Below are 17,953 nucleotides of genomic sequence, written 5' to 3' on the forward strand. Positions count from 1 at the left end.
TCTATTTCTAGTGGTGACAGGGAGTGACACCTGGATCATCCGTTAGGCAGGACAGAGAGAAAGCAGGGTGAACAAGGACGTAAACATTATCTATAATTAAAGATTCAATTTAAACAAAACGGAGTGCAACAAAATGTAACAGTCTGGCTTTGTTTTGGCTCCTGAATTGAAGCGTCATATCTGCCAAAAATTCATTCACTTTTTGTTTTCTTACAGAACTTGGCAGTGTGAGGCTGGTTTCTGTGGGGGAGGAGAACACCACGAGCAGCTTGTTTAGAAGAGAAGGTAAGGCTGTTCACCACCTACTCACAGTTTCTGTGAGCTCTTCTCTTTCATTTCTCCCTTGTCCAGATGTGCATTTTGTATTTATATGTCTTATTTCTTTATAAATATTTACTCATGTAGGTTTGACCATGCGTGCAGTGCATGTGTTCATGTTTCATTGCTAAAACCAGATTACGGAATCACAACTTAATTGTGAAAATTATCTTTCTGGAGGAATGGTATGTTTATTTGTTTTCAAACCTCCATGGAGATAATTCCTCCATCTAAGCAGAAGTTTGTCAGGTTGTGATTATTGTTGCTGCTGCCGTGGATTTTACAGGTCCCAGAGGAAATATAGAACGGTGTGCTGCACTTCCAGTTATTGTCAAACACTTTGTTTACTGCAGCAGAATGGATTCATCACCTCTGAAGAAGACCCGTGCATCACGCTGCTTCGGTGTTGCCCATCTTATTAACTAGCTTTATCTTTGCGCCAATTAGCTCATCAATGGGAAATTGGGGTTTGTTGTTTGCAGATATAGTGGTCATGATAAAAAAAAAGGCCTGTGGGTGCTTAAGATACCCTCTGTCTGGCCAGAAGATCAAATGGAAGTTAAAAAAAATACAACAGAGTGAAACAAAAGACGCAGACCGTGGAGATGGGCTATAAACTAGCTTCAAGTGTGAACAAAAGAAGCTGCGGTTGAATAGCTGGAGGCACTGCGGTGTTACCGATCTCCTGTAACATTTGCTGTGGTGAGAGTGTGAACAGCTGGGCAGCAGCAGAAGAAGCAGCTCTCAGCACATGTGGGCAGAGTTAGTGTGCAGCTGTGCAGAGCTGACTCATTAGCACCTGAACATCATCAGGATGGCAAACTTTATTCCTCTGCATTTAGATCAACTCTGGAAAAAAAAGTTTGTTTTGCAGCGAAATCTGCTCAACCGTGAAACTTTTAATGACAGAATATTTGAGGAAGATGAACTCTGATTTTTCTTGTCGTCTCCGTGACACTAGTGAGAGAAAAAAACAGGTGAATGATGTGGCTTTGGTAAGTTATTCTCTTTGAGGGCTGATCTCCACTTCAAAACCCTCAGTGTGAGGACAGCATTCACCTCTCTCTTTCTCGCTCCTTCTTGGCAGACGGGGCCTTCAGCAGTGATGGATAAAAAACAGTCTTTTTTAGAAACTCTTCAAAGATGTAGTTCATCCACTGAATGAAGACCTTGTCAGTTCAGTTTTTGCCTCTCAAACCCACTGTCCTTTGTTCAGAGCCATATTGTTTCTGAGCACAGTAACATGACATCCCTCCTCTGTTCCTTGCACTTTGTTGCGTAAGATGCTTTCATTATCCTGTGAGTGACAAAGGTTTATTTTCTTTTAACACCTTTGGGGAACTCACCTACCGTAGGCAGCAATTTCTCTTCCATCAGGTCTTCATTTGGGGTGTGTGATATACACTGTGGGGTTCCTGAAGCATTTTCCTGACCTGCTTTTTCCACATCAGCAAAATGAAAACTGCTGGCCTGCGTCCACGCTCCATCCTGCTTTCTGCCCGCTGATTAAAAGTCAAATATTAAAGTGCTCTGTCGTGAGCTGGGCCTAATTGATTCTTTCTGCCGGGTGCACACAGAATGGGCTGACAGCAGGCGATACCAGGCTTTGTCAACATCGGGCACGGTGCCCGAAGCTCAGGACGGCACCCCAATAAAGCTCCCTGTGAGCGTGCCAACCTGCGACGCCACACACAGTGAGGCCGCTCGGCACTCAGGCCAGGCTTTATAGTAACAACACAGAGACGGCTCATTCTGCTGCTGCATGTCAGCTCCCATCAGCTAGCTGGGAAGTCGGCTCTCTATTTGTAAGGAAGCGGCAGGCTGTGACGAAACTCTGTGTCTTCACTTGAAAAACAATCTATTCTGCTCTCTTGCGTAACCACTCATCTAACCTAAACAATCCGAGGTGCTGAAAGGAGCATTCATTTAATTTCCTCAAAGTTACGTCTTCAGAGTTGGACCGGTTTTTTAATAATTATTATTTAGTCTTTAGATATTCAGGGATATAACCTCAGATAATTTCTGTCTTAACCTTCCCATGGACTTCAGGTCAAATTGACCCGAAGTTACAAGGTCTTCTCTACCTCTCTCCATCTCTCTCTTTTGAGGACTTCAGGAGGGCTAAGGGGAGCCCCCATGCAGGTGTTAAAATACAGCTGTAGAGCTTTAGAAAATATGGAAATGAAATTACGAAGGGCTTGAGACACATGGGACTCTGACTATTTGAGAGAAAAGTTGTTGCACAAATTTTTTTAACATGTTCAAAATTCAAGTGGCAAGGCTGTGAGGCTCTGCGGCTCACTCAAGAAAATTGAGAAGCTTCTCTATTGTTCTGAGACCTTTCAAAGACTCCCTCGCAAATTCTGTTCACCAGCTAGTCTCCAACAGCGCAGCCCAGTGACATACTACCTTTAGCTTTAGTTACAGCATGTGGCATCTTGTAGATAAAGTCACAGTATGCATTTTGTCCAGAGCTGCAATAATGTTTTCACCAATATCTTTTTAGTGATGGGGAGATCATACCGCTGTGGGACTCTTCTCTCTTCCTCGAATGAAGACGGTGCTGTGTTCCCCTCTCCCCCCGCCTGCTTATTCTGTGAATTTACTGGCCATTTTATGAGCATCATATATTGTATTTGCTCCCCATTTATTTTCATTGCTTTGCTGCTCCACATGTAAGGGAGTGTAACAGTGATCTTGGCTCTATACATTGTTCAATAAATGCAGACATTCATCCACAGCATTTTCTCATGAATCTGATTGACCTTTTTGCTCCACGTGATCCTCAGTAAATGGGTCTTGGTCTCCATTAATCCCTTCATGGTTGAGAAGCTGGCTGTGTCTCCTTGTTGTGTCTGCTGTTTTATGTTCTGTCTGAGCTGATGGATGAAATGAGAGGGTTTGTAGTTGCGTGGGGACAGCAGTCAAAGCTGGCTGATGGGGAGTTAATTACTCTTATTAGGAGAAGTGCTCTGGCGCAACACTAATTGCAACACGAGGTTGATGAACTTGATCGAGGCCCTGCTCGATCATTTCAATAGAAGAGGGAGGAAGAAGCCAGAAACAAGGCAAGAGAAAGGCCAGCAGGTTGCTGTTAAGTGTGTGTAGAGGACATTTTGAACAGAACCTGTAGTCACAATGCGTACTTTTTCACTCGTGTTAAAGTAGCATTCAGTATCTGAGCTTTTCACATCATATTCTGTGTGACCGATTGCTAGCACAGACGTGGAATAGTCTCTCAGCTGACAAGTAATCACAATGTCCTCCCCTCTGAGTGCTGAGCGGAGCTTCATTTCTCCCTCCATCCTGTTACCTCCCTGCTGCACATCCCAAGGGGGGTTCAGGGGCTGAAAGAGGGTCATGATCACAACCGCAGGGGAGCGACAGCTGGCTGCCTCTCATACAGGAGCTTAATGGAGGGCTAATAAAAGAGACTCGAGTCCAGGAGACCTCTGCTGTGACCTCAGTATGAGTGAGTGAAGGCAGGTAAAGATTAGAAAGACTGACAGGCAGGTGGTTAAAGAAGTGACTGCCCATTAAACATCAGCACGAAAAAAGACATTTTACTTCCTCCTCCCTACAGACACTGAAGATGTCATGTGTACATGTGTGTGGCTGACAACTTCAGTCCAAATTAAAGTTTAACTGTGTTAACAATTGTTTTAACAGATATCCTTTTGTTCATAAAAAAGGGCATAAAATCTGTATTATTATTTTTTTAAATGTGGGAAAAGTATCTAGTAAAAGGCCAGATGCTGGAACTCAAACCCGGGTTGAGTTTGTCAAGGAACCAAACTTATGTACTTGGTGCACCAGCTGAACCTGCTGAGTCCTTTGATGGGTTTGTATCCTTCTATAAATAAAACTGTGCGAATTATGTTTGTCAGCATGAATTTTAGATTAAGAGTCGGAGCTTGCGTGCATGGTTCTGTTTTATGGAATAAATATTTAAATATTCAAATAATTTTCCTTGTTTCACATTAGGAGGAATTTATTTTAATTTATTTATGTTGACTTACTGATATTCAGAATGTGGTGAATCTGGTGATAATTTGAATTGAATAGTAATTAAAGGCCTGGCATTCTTTCAAGGATTGCCTTTCGTTACTTTCTGAAAAATGTCAATAAAATCTGTCCAGTGGTTCACGAAAGCTGACAAATGATGGCAAAGTTTTAAAAACATATCTGTTAGTGCTTGAGTATATATGTTGGGGGTGACTCTCAGCTACTACCACAGTAATTGTTAAATTGACTGAGTTATAACTTTTTTTGTGTGTTTCCAAAGGTTGTTTAGCTGTGGTGGCCATCTGGAAGGGAGTTCATGTCTAACCAATAATGACTTTCTGAGAGTTTCATTAAAATCCATCCAGTGGTTCATCAGATATTTTGCTAACACAACAGACAAACTAACACACACAGATACAGGCAAAAACATTATCAACCCTTCTCTTTTTGTGGCAGGCAATAATTACTCTTTGTTTTAGCTACAAAACAGGAAATTAAACAATTTATCTGTAGTGTAGCACTGTTACATCAAAGTATGGCCGATAAAGCAATGGAGTTCAGTTTTATAGTTTAGCCATGAACTATATAGTATTCAGGCAGCTTAGTTTTATTGCATATTGGACACAAAATGAGATGTATACCTCAAAAACACAATGAGCCTGTAAATAGCTCAGTGCAGTGGTCTGTAAAAGCCCCCAAAGCAAATTTAAAATTATTTTCACTCAACAGAAATATGAATATTTAATGTTACCCTTTATTCAGGGACATTTAACACTCTCATAGTTGTGAATGTCTTTGTCTGTGTGTGTGTGTGTGTTTGTGTTGTTTCTTGGTCGGTAATACAGATCAGAGGGAGGTCAGACCTGCAGGGACATCCAATAAGCTGTATCCAAGACAGAGTCGCTGCTGTCTGATCAATCTGAGCTCTCATTAAAAGGCTGCCAAGCTCTCTGCAATCCGATCCAATATCAATACTGTAGCACCACAGAGAGACCTGTTAGGCTAGCTGCTGGCAGCTTTGCTGTCATTACTGAGTGGGCAATATGCCAGAGACCCCCTTGGTGAGCTACTTAAGTTCCCCTTTGGTCCCAAACACAGGTCAGGACAGACAGATAGGATGTCTGTGCAGCTGTCTCACAGACAGATACCGACCTGTAGAGGAGGAGACAGCCTGTGTTCCCTCACAGTGCACAGGGAAGCGATGGGCTGTTCTGGTTGTGGCGTCACCTGAGGCTTGTTTGATGGTTTTTTTGTAGTTCATTGTTGCCAGTGCAGGTTACAAGGACAGTCACACATAGAACAAAGGACAAAGAGTTTGCTGAACTCTGTACTTTTTAGGAACTCGGAAAATCTGGATTTTGGCATAAAGCTTGTTGATTCCTGCTGGGAAAACCACAGGCACTGAATAACTCTCTGTGGTGATTTCTGAGTAAAGCTAATGGGGGGAATATAAAGGGCCAAAGATAGAATAGCTTCTGTAATTCAGATCATTGTGTGTGTGGGGGGGGTCTCCACTTTGTCCTGCAGCCTTAACCCCCTGTGTGGTTCCGATAGGGGAAGGAGGGATCAATGTGCCTCTCTAAACCATCAGTAATCCGCTGACAAAAGGGCCAGGAGAAAGCCAGCTAGCAAAGGCTGGGGTGGGGTTGGGGGTGGGGGGATCAGGATGGAGAATGGGAGGAGTGAAGAAGTACAGACGCACTTGTTGCCTCTCCAAACCCCAAGGGGGTGCTTAACACCAGATAAGATGGCTCTCACCGCATCTACAGAAGCCCTCAGTAAAAGATCTCCCTGCTGTCATCCAAGAGCCTTAGTGCTTTGTCCACAGCCATTGTTTATTGAAGGACGTCTACAGAATTCATCACTGCTCCAACTTTCACCTAGTGTATTTATTTATCTCGTCTGTCTGCATTTTATTCTTTGAGCATCATGCGGCAGTTGTTTACTGAAAGTTAAAGCTGGTTCTATCTGTAATCATCATTAAATCAGGGTCATTAGGAGCAGCCTCTGTTGCAGGTGCTAATATAATGATGGGGGAGAAGTGTTACGTAATTAAAACAAAACAAATGACAGCTGAAAACCTTTGAGCTTTGCGAAACAGGATCTAATTTTACCAGCTGGCGTGCATCTTATGAATTAGAGGCAGACATTATTGAGAGAGATAACTGCAATATCGAGAGCAAATAAAAATGTTCCCAGTAACACCCAGCGCCCAGCAAACCTTTTTAGCGTGATGGAGTTCTGAACAATTTGAGCAATATTTGATTTGTTACTGATCCTGAAGTTCCACGGTGTCGCACAGAGGTCAGTTTCCTGCTCTGAGGTCTTAATAAGATAGTTCGTTCGGTGGAACAGTGAGCCCTGTCTGATGTATCTGTAATCCATTTAGTTGGGATGTGACACTGTAGGGGGGCTTTGTTCTGGTCAATAAGTGCCAATAAGAAACAGTCATCACTCAGCGGGCTGTCCTGTCCACCAGCTTGCTCCCTTGTTTCAGCTGTCAACCTCTGTGGCAAAGGAGCTGCAGATTGTGCCACAAATGGCTTTCCCAAATGGGACAGAAAAGACACGGACGCTCGTGGACTGCAAAACAGGCAGATTTCCCTTCGACATTTGAATAAACCCATCTCCGTATTTACAGAACACCATTGACAGTCGCTCAATTCTGCCAGTTTGAAATGTTTGGAGGTTTAAGGCTGTGGGACTTCAACCCAAGGCGGTAACAATCAGGGCTCTGTGTTTTCTTCAACACCTCTGTTCTGTTTGGGTTCTCATGGAGCGTACCACAAGGCTGCGGGGGATGAGGGGTAAATACCCTGACCCTGCCTTAGACCCTGACTGAAGCACTCTATAAAGAACTTGCGGACCACCACGTCAGCCCTGCATGCCACACGGTTGCTGCTGGATACAGAAACTGAATACAAGTAGACACATATGGTTGAAAATAAAAAGTATCATCATAAAAAAGTTAAACCTCAGTCAACAAAACATTCTCACTGTAGCAGGCTGTGACATTATTATTTAAACTCTGACTGAAGGGCAGGCCCGTTCCCCGAGCTGCTTTGTTACAATTTGAGAAAAATAAAGTGAGTTGGTACCTGTGAAGTCTTTCTTGTGATGCCTGGACCTGCCAATTGAAAGAAATACAAACCAATAGGATGCTGCACATTTGGTTCAGATTGAGAGATAATTAGACAAACTGTTGTTTCTGTCTTCTATGTCCTGTTGTTGGAGAGACAGTCTGAAGTGTGATACACAGAGGGGTGTGGGTGTATTTGGGTTTATGTGTGTGTTTCTGTTTGTGTGCATGTGGGTGTGTATTTATAGTCCACAGAACAGACCAAGGGAGTCTGTCAGAGTTCTTTGTTCTCCAGCAGGAACAGATCATCACTGGGCCTTTTCGTCTGAACTGACACCATCAGACTTTCCTTCTCCACCTCTCTCCCCTCTTCTCTCTCTCTCGCTCTGCCTGCACCTCGCTTGCTAACTTTCTGGTTTTCTTTCACCAAACTGCACAAGAATCTCGTCCCTGTCTATATCACTCAGTAAAACCATTTAAAAGATAAAGAGTCCTGTGGATTGTGGATTGCTAGACCTAGAGGTAAATTGTTTCTTGTGTCTTGAGTATAGATTAAGCTCTAAAATCTAATACATTGTTCCCAAATGTGCAAGCCCAGTGTAGTTTAAATACAGACAATAGATGCAGACCCAGTTTTATTTATGCCACAATTTGATTATATTTTGTCAGATATTGATGGATTCTATACATGCACATTAATAAAAAAGTGATTTTGTGACAAAAAAAAGTTCTCATATTTAGCAAAATGTGCTTCTCCTGTAGTCGAGCAACAAGAAAATATAAACTCAAACCAAAAGAGCTTAAAAAAGATCATTATTTTTGCATCTTTGTGTGTATTAACAAGAAATGTGACTAACAGCAAATCTTGTAGAGCCCCTGATTAAAACAGACAATGCAAAAGTCTTCACGCCCATGAAATTCTTACTTTTTTGTTACCTTAAAACCTGGAATTTAAATTATTTTTAAACTGGTTATAAAAAATGGACATACACAAAATACTCCATGACTAATTAAGTTAAATGGACAAAACTGAAAATGTAATATCCTTGCTTTCCACCACACACACCCACACACACTCCAAGTCAATACTTTATGAAGCCATTTTTCATAACAAGTCTTTTATGAGTTTGGTTGATCTAAGTACTTACATATTTGCCCACTCCTCATTATAAAACTGCTTCAGCTCCTTCAAATTGGATCTTTGCTCTTTAAATAATATCAGAGCCTCTCAGTTTGATTAAGGTTTGGGTTTTGACTGGCCCATTCCAGGACATTTACCTGTTTCTTCTTAGAGCAGTGAGTTTAGGCTCATTGTCCTGCTGCAAACTGAACCTCTGTCCCAGTTTCTGAAAGACTCAAACAGGTTTCCCTCAAGAATTTTTCTATTTCTTGGTTGATTTATCTTTGCTCTTTCCTTTAACTCTGACCAGGTTCCCAGTCCCTGATGATGAAAAGCAACCCCACAGCATGACGCTGCCAACGCCATGCTTCACTGTGTGGATGATGTTCTTAGCCTGATGAGACGTGGTAGATTTGTGACAATCATTGTTCATCAACGTGTTCAATTTTAGCTTCATCTGACAACAGCACCTATTCCACATGTTTTGGGAGTTTCCAAAATGGACTTTTTTGGGGAGGGGGTCAAATTCCAAAAACTCTGGTTTCCTTTTTTTTCCTTTAGACAATGGATTTGCTGTGTTCTGGCCACTTTTTCATGTAGCCCAGCTCTGTGTAGCTTATATTGGTCTTTTGGACAAATACTCCCATCAATGCAGAAGAGCTGCTCAGCTCCATCAGGGTTATCTTTGGCCTCCTGGATGTTTCTTTGATTATTGCCCTACATGCCTGGGCTGTGAGTTTTGGTGGACGACCATGTCTTGGTTTGCTGTGGTGGTGTATTCGTTAACCTTTTCTAATAATAGATTTAATGGTTCTTTATGGGATGTTCAGGTTTGGGATATTGTTCATAAACCAACCCATATAACCCTATCTCTGCTTCTGACCTGTGTGATGCTCCTTGGTCTACATGCTGTCACTTGGTGATGGACCTTACTGCCTAGAGGTAGAAGTGAATACATTCTATATTGCTGAAAAATATACATGGTTCTGAGGAGTATAGATCCATATACCAACAGTGTTTTTTTATTCTGAGTGTATTTCTCATCACATACATTGAAAATCAGACCTGGGACAATATGGAGCTCAGTATCTTGCTAAAGGACACTCCAACAAGATGGCACTCAGTGTGCTGCACCTCAGACTGCAGAGCCACGTGGGGGGAGGGGATCTGTGTGAGAAAGAGAGTTTAAGCTAGAACATGTCACAGTTTCACCCCTGTTCTCAGAGCAACAAAATCACTGCATTAATGATGTGTTAAGTGCTAAATCTACACACATTCATATTTTACTTTCTAGGCACATTTTACAAGATTAAAGTTACATAAGCATTTTATCTATAAATAAGACAACACACACATAAATATAAAGTCAAAACATTTTACAGTATCTGCAGAAAGATATATTTTTACACACTGGGGTCTTTACATCGCGGCAGAAATCTCATTCACACCTTTAAAGTCAAACTGCCGCGCCTTTGTCTGCATATTCAAGCTGAAATTTGCTGTGCAGGAATGGGCTGTCATCTGCAGAGTGCTGAGCTTATCAGAACCTGAGGGAAATCTAAATTAAATCTTTGTGGTGAATGGGACTAGCTTTCAAATTATCTATTGTCACTCACAGCTGTTGAAATTACTGGGAAGGAAAATGCACGTTTATCAAAAAAAATGTTTAGATGACATTCCCAATTAAAGAGCCTTTAGAGAATTTGATTTCAGAGGTGTGGTTGGGTTTGACCCTTCCCAGCTTTTAAAAGGTTGTGTTTAGATGTCATCAAGTCACTATTATTGACTGAGAAACTGTTCGTGTTGAGAGCATTATGAGGATCTGGGGTAATGCTGTTCTAAAAAGATGCTGAAAGCAGCTCCCGCAGTAAAACATCACAGCTTGTCACAAGGCATGATGGGTGACAGGCAGACGAAAACATCTGAACCTAGAAAGCAGGATCTGTTCTCTCATAAATCAGTCAAAGGTGAATCCAGTGTCAGTCCCTCTCAAAGTTAAAGGAAAACAAAGCAAGGTGTTTTATTAAAATATCACATTTCCACACCACAAACAAGGCCATTTCAACAATCACTGATGATACGAGGCTGTTTGGCTTTAAGTCAAAAGTGATTACTTCATACATACAGTAAAAGGACACATAGACATTGATTTTTGATTTTTTATTCCACCAAATATAAGGTTTGTTGATGTTAAAGTCGTCTTTCAGAATAATAAGGCATCCATTATGTAATTAAGACAAAAGGAAATTACAAAAACGCACACAACGAACAAGTCTATCTTAGTCTTGATCTGATTATCAAATTATGGTTAAAAAAAAAGTCCACGACAAGACTCCATCCTGCAAAGATAAAGTTTGCGTTACATTATGTGTCAATTGTGCAGAAATGCTTGAATGACTTTTGATGACACTAAGAACATTTTATCTTATTTTACAGTTTATCTTATCTATCCTAATTATCTATGAGATTGATAAGCCTAATTAGGAAAAATGATTAATGCTTGCCACCAAAGGCAAAAGGACGATTATATTTTTGCTCATTTGTGCGTGCGTGTGTGTTTGTGTGTACTGTTAGGAAAATGTGTCATAAACCACTGGATGGACTTTAGTGGAACTCTCAGAAAGTAATCATGAGATGTACATCTACAGCTCATTTCCTCATGCTCTCTGACCCAAAGTCACCTTGCCAGACTGTCGTTCTGCCCTGGTGTGTACTCCAAGGTCACCTTCGGAGGCCTAATCAATAGCAACAGATGATGTTTGCATTCTTATCAGACTCATAACAAAAACCAGATTTATGCAGAAATTCAATATGTCATTTTGAATAGTGAAGTCTTTTGCAATGTGATAAATGAATCTTCATCATTATTATGTGCGCGTTTATTGGATAAGAAATCTTATCAAACCTTTATCAGAGCTGCTTTTGAACAGGAGAAAAGTTTAACCTTCTCAGGAGCCTTGCTGTCTGGAAGTATTCAGTCCTTGTGGTTTCTGATAACGGGCTGAAAACAACCCTTGGCATCACTGGGGTGTTTTTCTGCCCCAGTCGATTCGTCTTTGTCCGTCTTCGTGTTGTTGTATTGTTAAACCTAAGTTAAAGCGCACGGTTACTGAGGGTTAGTTTTTCTAAAGTCCAGCACAAAAGTAAAGTAAAGAGAGAGTAAAATAAACTTACCGAAGTTGAATATTACCATTTTAATTTCAAGAGATAGGTTCTTGCCCACTGACAGCTTCAGGCTTGCCTCAGTGCCATCGCCCTAACTCTCCTGGGTGACCTGCCGGACAAGCTGCTGACCTCAGCTGGTTCTCAGTTGACTCTCGGGTTCTGCCACCCCTCCACGGCCTGATCAGGACATTCCACCTGCACGTCATTGTTTCCAGGAAAGGCCTGTCCAGTGCAGCAGCACCACAGTAAGGAGCCCTGTCCTCATCTGGTGATGAGAAAAACAATGTTGGTCTGGTTATGTTTCAGCTGATGCAAACGGTTAAAACAATCTTCATTTCCAGTCTGATACTTCTTGATTAATCTTACAATCTGGCAGAAATATTATTACTCTTCTGAACTCAATTTCAAAGTGGAATCATTGTCAAACTAATCTAAATGGTCTAAAATATTTGCGCGTGTAAATCCTAAACATAGATCCTAATCTCAAAACATCCCATAGTAAGGATTCTTCAGATTTAGATAAAATTAAAATCAAAGTATTCTTTTGTTAATTCTTGCTTCAGGGTGTTATCTTTGTTTATTCATTGTTAAATGAAAATAACTGTTTAAATCAGGATCAGCTCATTTAGACTAACTACTTGGTGCCAAAATTCAGAATATTATTCCCAAGGTTTGAGTATAAATTTTAATTTTGTTGTGTGAATTGTTTGTTTATCTTAACTGTTTGTTGTTTTTTTGTTTGTTTGTTTTTTTATTTGTTTGTATTTTTGTAATGAAAATCTTAAAATGCAAATTTGGTCTCTTTATTGATAAATAATTATGATTGAAAATTCCCTGTAATTAAACAGATTCTGCCCTCAAAGTGTTGAGATCTGACAACAAATAAGGGTGAATAAATTAGGTAATTTAAATATTGTTGGTCTGAAGCCTCCTTGTAACTGTAGCTGCCACAGTTTATTGACTATAGTTAATTTGACTATATTTTAATCAAATTTACAGATATTGAGCTTAATGGTTATAACTCTGTATTGTTTCATCATGAGATGATCTTAGTCTGAAACTGACATGACAGGCAGCGGGTGATAGGTCTTTAATTTTATTTAGTTTCCTGGGGGGTTTTTTTCAGAAGAAGCAAAGATTTGCAAGTGAAAATGATAAATGTGAGATGGTAACAAACCATGTTTTTTCATTACCATAAAGAAAAAAAACTAACATTCCTACTGTATAGAGAACTGCAAACCCCGTTTTTCTCTGACACATGCTCACACACACACAGACACGTATACTCCTCTGAGAGAAAGTTACTCTCACATAGATGCATGCCTTTGCACAATTTGCATCTGAATACCAACTTTTGTTTGAAAATTCAAGGGTCCTTGGAGATTGTGCACACTCTGTTCAGAGCCAGGCATGCCAGTGGGAACAAAGTCACACATTAGCAAAGCTCTGCCAGCCTCAATTATGACCAAAGGGACTGGGCTTGATAATGTTGCAGCAGACCACATTCAGCCCTGAATGTGTCCATCGAAACTTTTCTGGCCACTTCCTTTACGCTTTTCTTCAGCATTAAGAAATGGCGGATTGTGAATTTCTGTGTGAAGAAGGAGGCAGAGGATCTCTGCTACTGCATTCTGTTTGATTCTGCTCTATTTTATATGGAAACTGTGGTCTGAGACTCTACTTTTTATATGGAACGATCCATCTGCAGTCAGTCTTCGTGGTCTTTGTTCTTTTTAGGCTGTATGCCTAAAATTTTTACTTTTCTCACGCTTTTTTTTTTCTTAGTCTTTTTCTCCCAACTTTTTTTTCCATCTCAGAGCATCCGAGAGAGAAACTAAGAGTGGGGTTTCAAGCTTGTAGGCTCTTCTTTCCATATTTCACATGCATTATGAGACTCGGCTGATTAAATTGCAAGTACGCTATGACTCTCCCTCCTTTAATATGTAATATATGTAGTTTTTTTTATTTTTCCTCTGGTTCTCTCATATTCACTCTGTGTTTTTGTGCCTCTCTGGGGACCAGAGATTGGATGAATCAGACTTTATGCCTCTTTCAAAGCCCAAGGTGTTTTATTTATAGGAGAAAAAGTACATTAACCCCTTTGAAAAGTCTGAAAAGATGTATCAGCTGCTTCCTCGCCGCCTCACTTGAACTGTGATGCTTGAAGTGCAGATGTGGGGAGCTGGGCAGTGTGAAGCACCCGCCTGTCGATCTGGTGTGTGTTTTCATCCCTCCACGCTTGCCGCTGTCTTACCATCATGCCCATGCTGTGACATGGCCAGCTCCGTTGTCACTACATTTATAATTCAGTCTTATCAATAAAATATGGATGGCATTAAGTTTTTATCTGGTGATGCAGTGCTGCTGTCTCTTAAAGCCTCTTTACAAGCACATCACTGAGGAGCAAAACTTTCCCTCTGTGTTCTTACTTCCAGGCATCACTTGGCATTAGTATAACCTCAGATGATCCTTGTTTCTTCTACATGCTTTTAGAGGCTTATTCCCTGTGATCTCATATTCTGCTAGCTTACTCCCACAGCCTTTCTCTCCATAAGCCCATGGCCTTTAATGAGTTTTGCTGAGAGATATATTTACGCATGTTGTCTTGTGCTTCTGTCTAAATGGCAAAAAAATTTCCCCCTTTCATTCCGTCTTATCGGGCTGAATCAGCATTGTCGTCTCACAGTTCACTTAGTGCAAAGAGCTGATGCGGGCGTAGCTCTGTCAGGAAAACGAGCTCGAAAAAATCGTCCCCCGTTTACAGAAACAGCACGGCCCGCCTTCAGGTGTAAATGCACGCAAACCATCATGCCGGTCACATTGGTGCAGACTGAGATCAGCTGTGCTCAGTGCTGCCATTTTCAAACAGTTGTCCGTCTCCGCGTTGCCACACATCTCTGCAATCCTAATAGCTTTGATCCGGTTCGACGTTGCGTTTTCATCTGCTTGTGTCTTTTTGTTTTTTGTCTCACGTAGCACACACTGTGAGATAAACCGTTTGTGGGATGAAAGAGAGAGGCGGAGAGCAAACTGGAAAGAAATAACTCTATGTGTCAGTAAAGCTGACAAAAGCCTGAAAATCCAATTAGTCCTCAGTGTCAGGTGGAGAAGAACTGCACCTTTTTATCATAGCACAAGTGGCTATTGATAAATTAGCACGAGTATTTGTGTTTGATCTATTTTTGCTGTTATCCCTGATAGGCTTTGCCCACATCAGCTTTTTGAAAAGATAAACAAATATCAAAGGCAAGTGCTAAACCTTCAACGTACACAAACCAGTCAGCAAAAGCAGCCAGTGGCAGGAGTTTATCTCCACACTATTCTTAATTCACTGTGGATGTCCCAGAATTCATTTGTGACAACATATTCACCACTGACTACAGATGGAGCTTGCTAAATATGCGTTCTTTTTATCCTTTTTCTTTTTCTTTTTTTATTTAAATGGTGGATTACCTTGTTGCTGGTGCTTTGTTTTCATCCCGTGCCAAAGAACGAAGGAGACATTCAGGCTGAGAGAAAACATGAAAAGGGAGCAAGGACAGTTTTCAAACAGCACAGCGCCTCGGGTCAGAGATCGTGTGTTCCCCGAGGGAAGAACCACATGCCCCGGGAGCAGGAAACCAGAGCAAACACAGCTGCTGTCATACGTTTATCTGAGCCTGCACGTATCCACACGGCGTGGCTTGACATGTGTAGGTGTGTGCGTTTTTTGCGCAAAAGCAACAACCGTGGAGGGAAAAAAGGAGACGTGCGTGGGTGTTTTTGCAATAGGGAAGAACCTTAATGAGCACAATCTGGACAACGGCGTATAGACCAAAGAGAAACAGAAGGACTTTGAGTTAGAATGCAGCTCTTTTACATTCAGCTCACTCTTGCTTCATCTGCTTTGTCTCTGAAAAGGGGTGAACATTAACAGTGAGTCATATTGTGCATGTGTGCATCCAGACACGGCTGAATTTCTTCATTTGTTCCACCTTTTTCTTTCCTTAACAAACTCTCAGCCTGTTCTTGAGAGGTCAAAGCACCCAAAGACAGGTTGCCTCTGTTTTCATTGTCTTCGTTTAGAAAACATGGACTGCCCTGGCCACATGCTCTTTGTGGACTTACAAACACGCAACACACAAATATCCAACCCTCGGCACTTCATGACCCTGGAGCTTCTCAGCGGGCGATCAGATGTTGCTGCCTGTGAAGAGTTTTTATGACTGTGGTCGCTGGGCTGTGACACTGCTCAGATTATATGTCATTATTACGTTTCTGAGCTTCTCTTTTGTCCTTAAAAGGTAAGAAGATGACAAGAAGGGAGCTGATGGAAAATTGTTGGTTTATGTTTTTCATTTAAAACTGCTTCATCTCATGTTTAATGGGCTTTAGTTCCAGATAACAGACTGGAACATTACTAATATTTATATTTATTTATAAAGCAGGTTATTTCTTTATTTGGAGCTTTAAATACATAGACCATTGGTGAACAATGGAACAAGTCCCCTACTGGGATATTTAATCACTGGCACACACCACTGAAGGGTGATTATGTTTTTGCTTAATTATGTTTTGCTTGTTTGTGTGTATGTTAGCAAAATATCTCATGAACCACTGGCTGGATTATAGTGAAGCTTTCACAATTTAGTCATTGGATACACATCTGTAGCTGATTAACTTTTGGAGTCAAGATGTTGCTAATCAATGTTAGCTTATACAAAGATTGCTGTAACTTGGTCAGTTCTACAGATACTGAGCTAAAATTTAATGTGGTAGTAACTGAGAGTCATTTACAACAAATACTCTGAGTGTGACACCTTGCAACAAAACTGTCATCACACATAATGTTATTTTTAAAGTTTGACCAAAATGGCTACAGCTGTCATTTCTCATCACAAGACGATCTCAGTCTAAAACTCTGGCATGAAAGACAGCAGGTGATATGTAGGTGATAACTGTAGGACTTTATTTGTCCTTAATTGTTATTTTTCTTCAAGATTCAGAGTAAATCTTTGACAGTGATTTTTCTCACTAGAAAGTAAAGTACTATAATAGTACTGAAATGTATTTTTTAAGCAGAATATTAATTTCCTAACTTACTAAAACTTCTTGTGTATTTTGACAATGGTAAAACCCACACATTTCTGATTTCATACTTCTTGTTCTGTTTAATTTTTCTGGCGTGTTAGCTTGTTGCGATTTAAAGACAGTTAGGGGTTTTTTTGTATTTTTTAGAGTTGTTTTCTCCCGTCACACTGCCACCCACTGAGCTCTGTTTTCATTCAGCTTAGCGGATCCTGTCTCTCCTTCACCTCCTCCTTCTAACCCCTCTGCCCTGCATCCCTCCTGTCCACAAAACCCTCTCACGGGGAGGTGAGGTTTGAGCTGGCCCCAGGCCCAGGCCCATTAGCCGCAGCCTGGCAGCCATGTGCTCATCACCAGAGATCATTACAACCAGCCAATGACACCACTCTAATGCATCATTAATGATTGATTAACGGGCTGAGCTCAGCCCAAACGGGTGCATTTACGCAGAAGAACACCCTGTAATGGCAGTGTACGGCTTGCATCTGCTAATTTTTAATGTGGTTTGTGTGTGTCTGCGTATGTGCACGAGTCTGAATGTTTTATTCTTATCAGTCCCCTTCTGTGTCCTGTTTCACAGGCTGCGTGAGGGATCTACAGACTCCCAGGATTGTGAATGAAGGACTAAAGAGGAGACTGCAGTTTGTCATCATGGCGGGGCAAGGGCACCCTGCCATTCTCCCTCTTCTTTTTCTCTTTCTGGTCCTGGTGGGGATCCTCCCTGAGGTGAAGGGCTCCGGCTATCTGTCTGGATATCGCCTCAGGTCTCGTTTGCAGAGGGATCGCCACATCAGAAACGTCCGACCCAATATCATTCTGATTCTCACTGATGATCAGGACATTGAGCTGGGTAAGGCAGATAATCCCATATGACTGTGAATCTTGTTTGCTTTTGTTCCATGTCCCCTGAGTATGGGTATTCTGTCCATGTGGATACAACAACATTTGCAAGAGAAAGTCAGCCTAATGCCGCCTCCTGGCAACATAACAGCTGGTTCAGTCAAAGTCATGAGCTCCCTTTGCCAACTCTGTTTCTGGCATGAAACAAGGGCAGCCTATGGCTTCCATTGTCTGGTTGCCAAAGTCTGACCATCTCCCTACCCGCTTAAGTCCTTTAGCAGCATATTGGATTGGAGTAGCTGCATAATGGCCTCTGTGACATCCTTTGTCCTTGTGTGATCGCAGAGAGAAGACTACCA

General features: G+C 41.4%; 1 protein-coding gene across 6 annotated transcripts in view; it reads left to right on the forward strand.

Annotated features, from left to right (window-relative positions):
* The window catches only part of sulf2a (sulfatase 2a), a 52,421-nt gene that overhangs the window by 22,907 nt on the left and 11,561 nt on the right, over positions 1 to 17,953 (forward strand). For all 6 annotated transcript variants that reach the window (XM_025009206.2, XM_025009205.2, XM_037975471.1 and 3 more), the window contains 2 exons: positions 217 to 285; positions 17,335 to 17,604. In XM_025009206.2, coding sequence (XP_024864974.1) covers positions 17,406 to 17,604 — 199 coding nt within the window. In that variant the 5' untranslated portion in view covers positions 217 to 285; positions 17,335 to 17,405. The remainder of the gene's footprint in view (positions 1 to 216; positions 286 to 17,334; positions 17,605 to 17,953) is intronic.

This window comes from Kryptolebias marmoratus, linkage group LG4, assembly GCF_001649575.2.
Source record: "Kryptolebias marmoratus isolate JLee-2015 linkage group LG4, ASM164957v2, whole genome shotgun sequence".
NCBI classification, from domain to species: domain Eukaryota; kingdom Metazoa; phylum Chordata; class Actinopteri; order Cyprinodontiformes; family Rivulidae; genus Kryptolebias; species Kryptolebias marmoratus.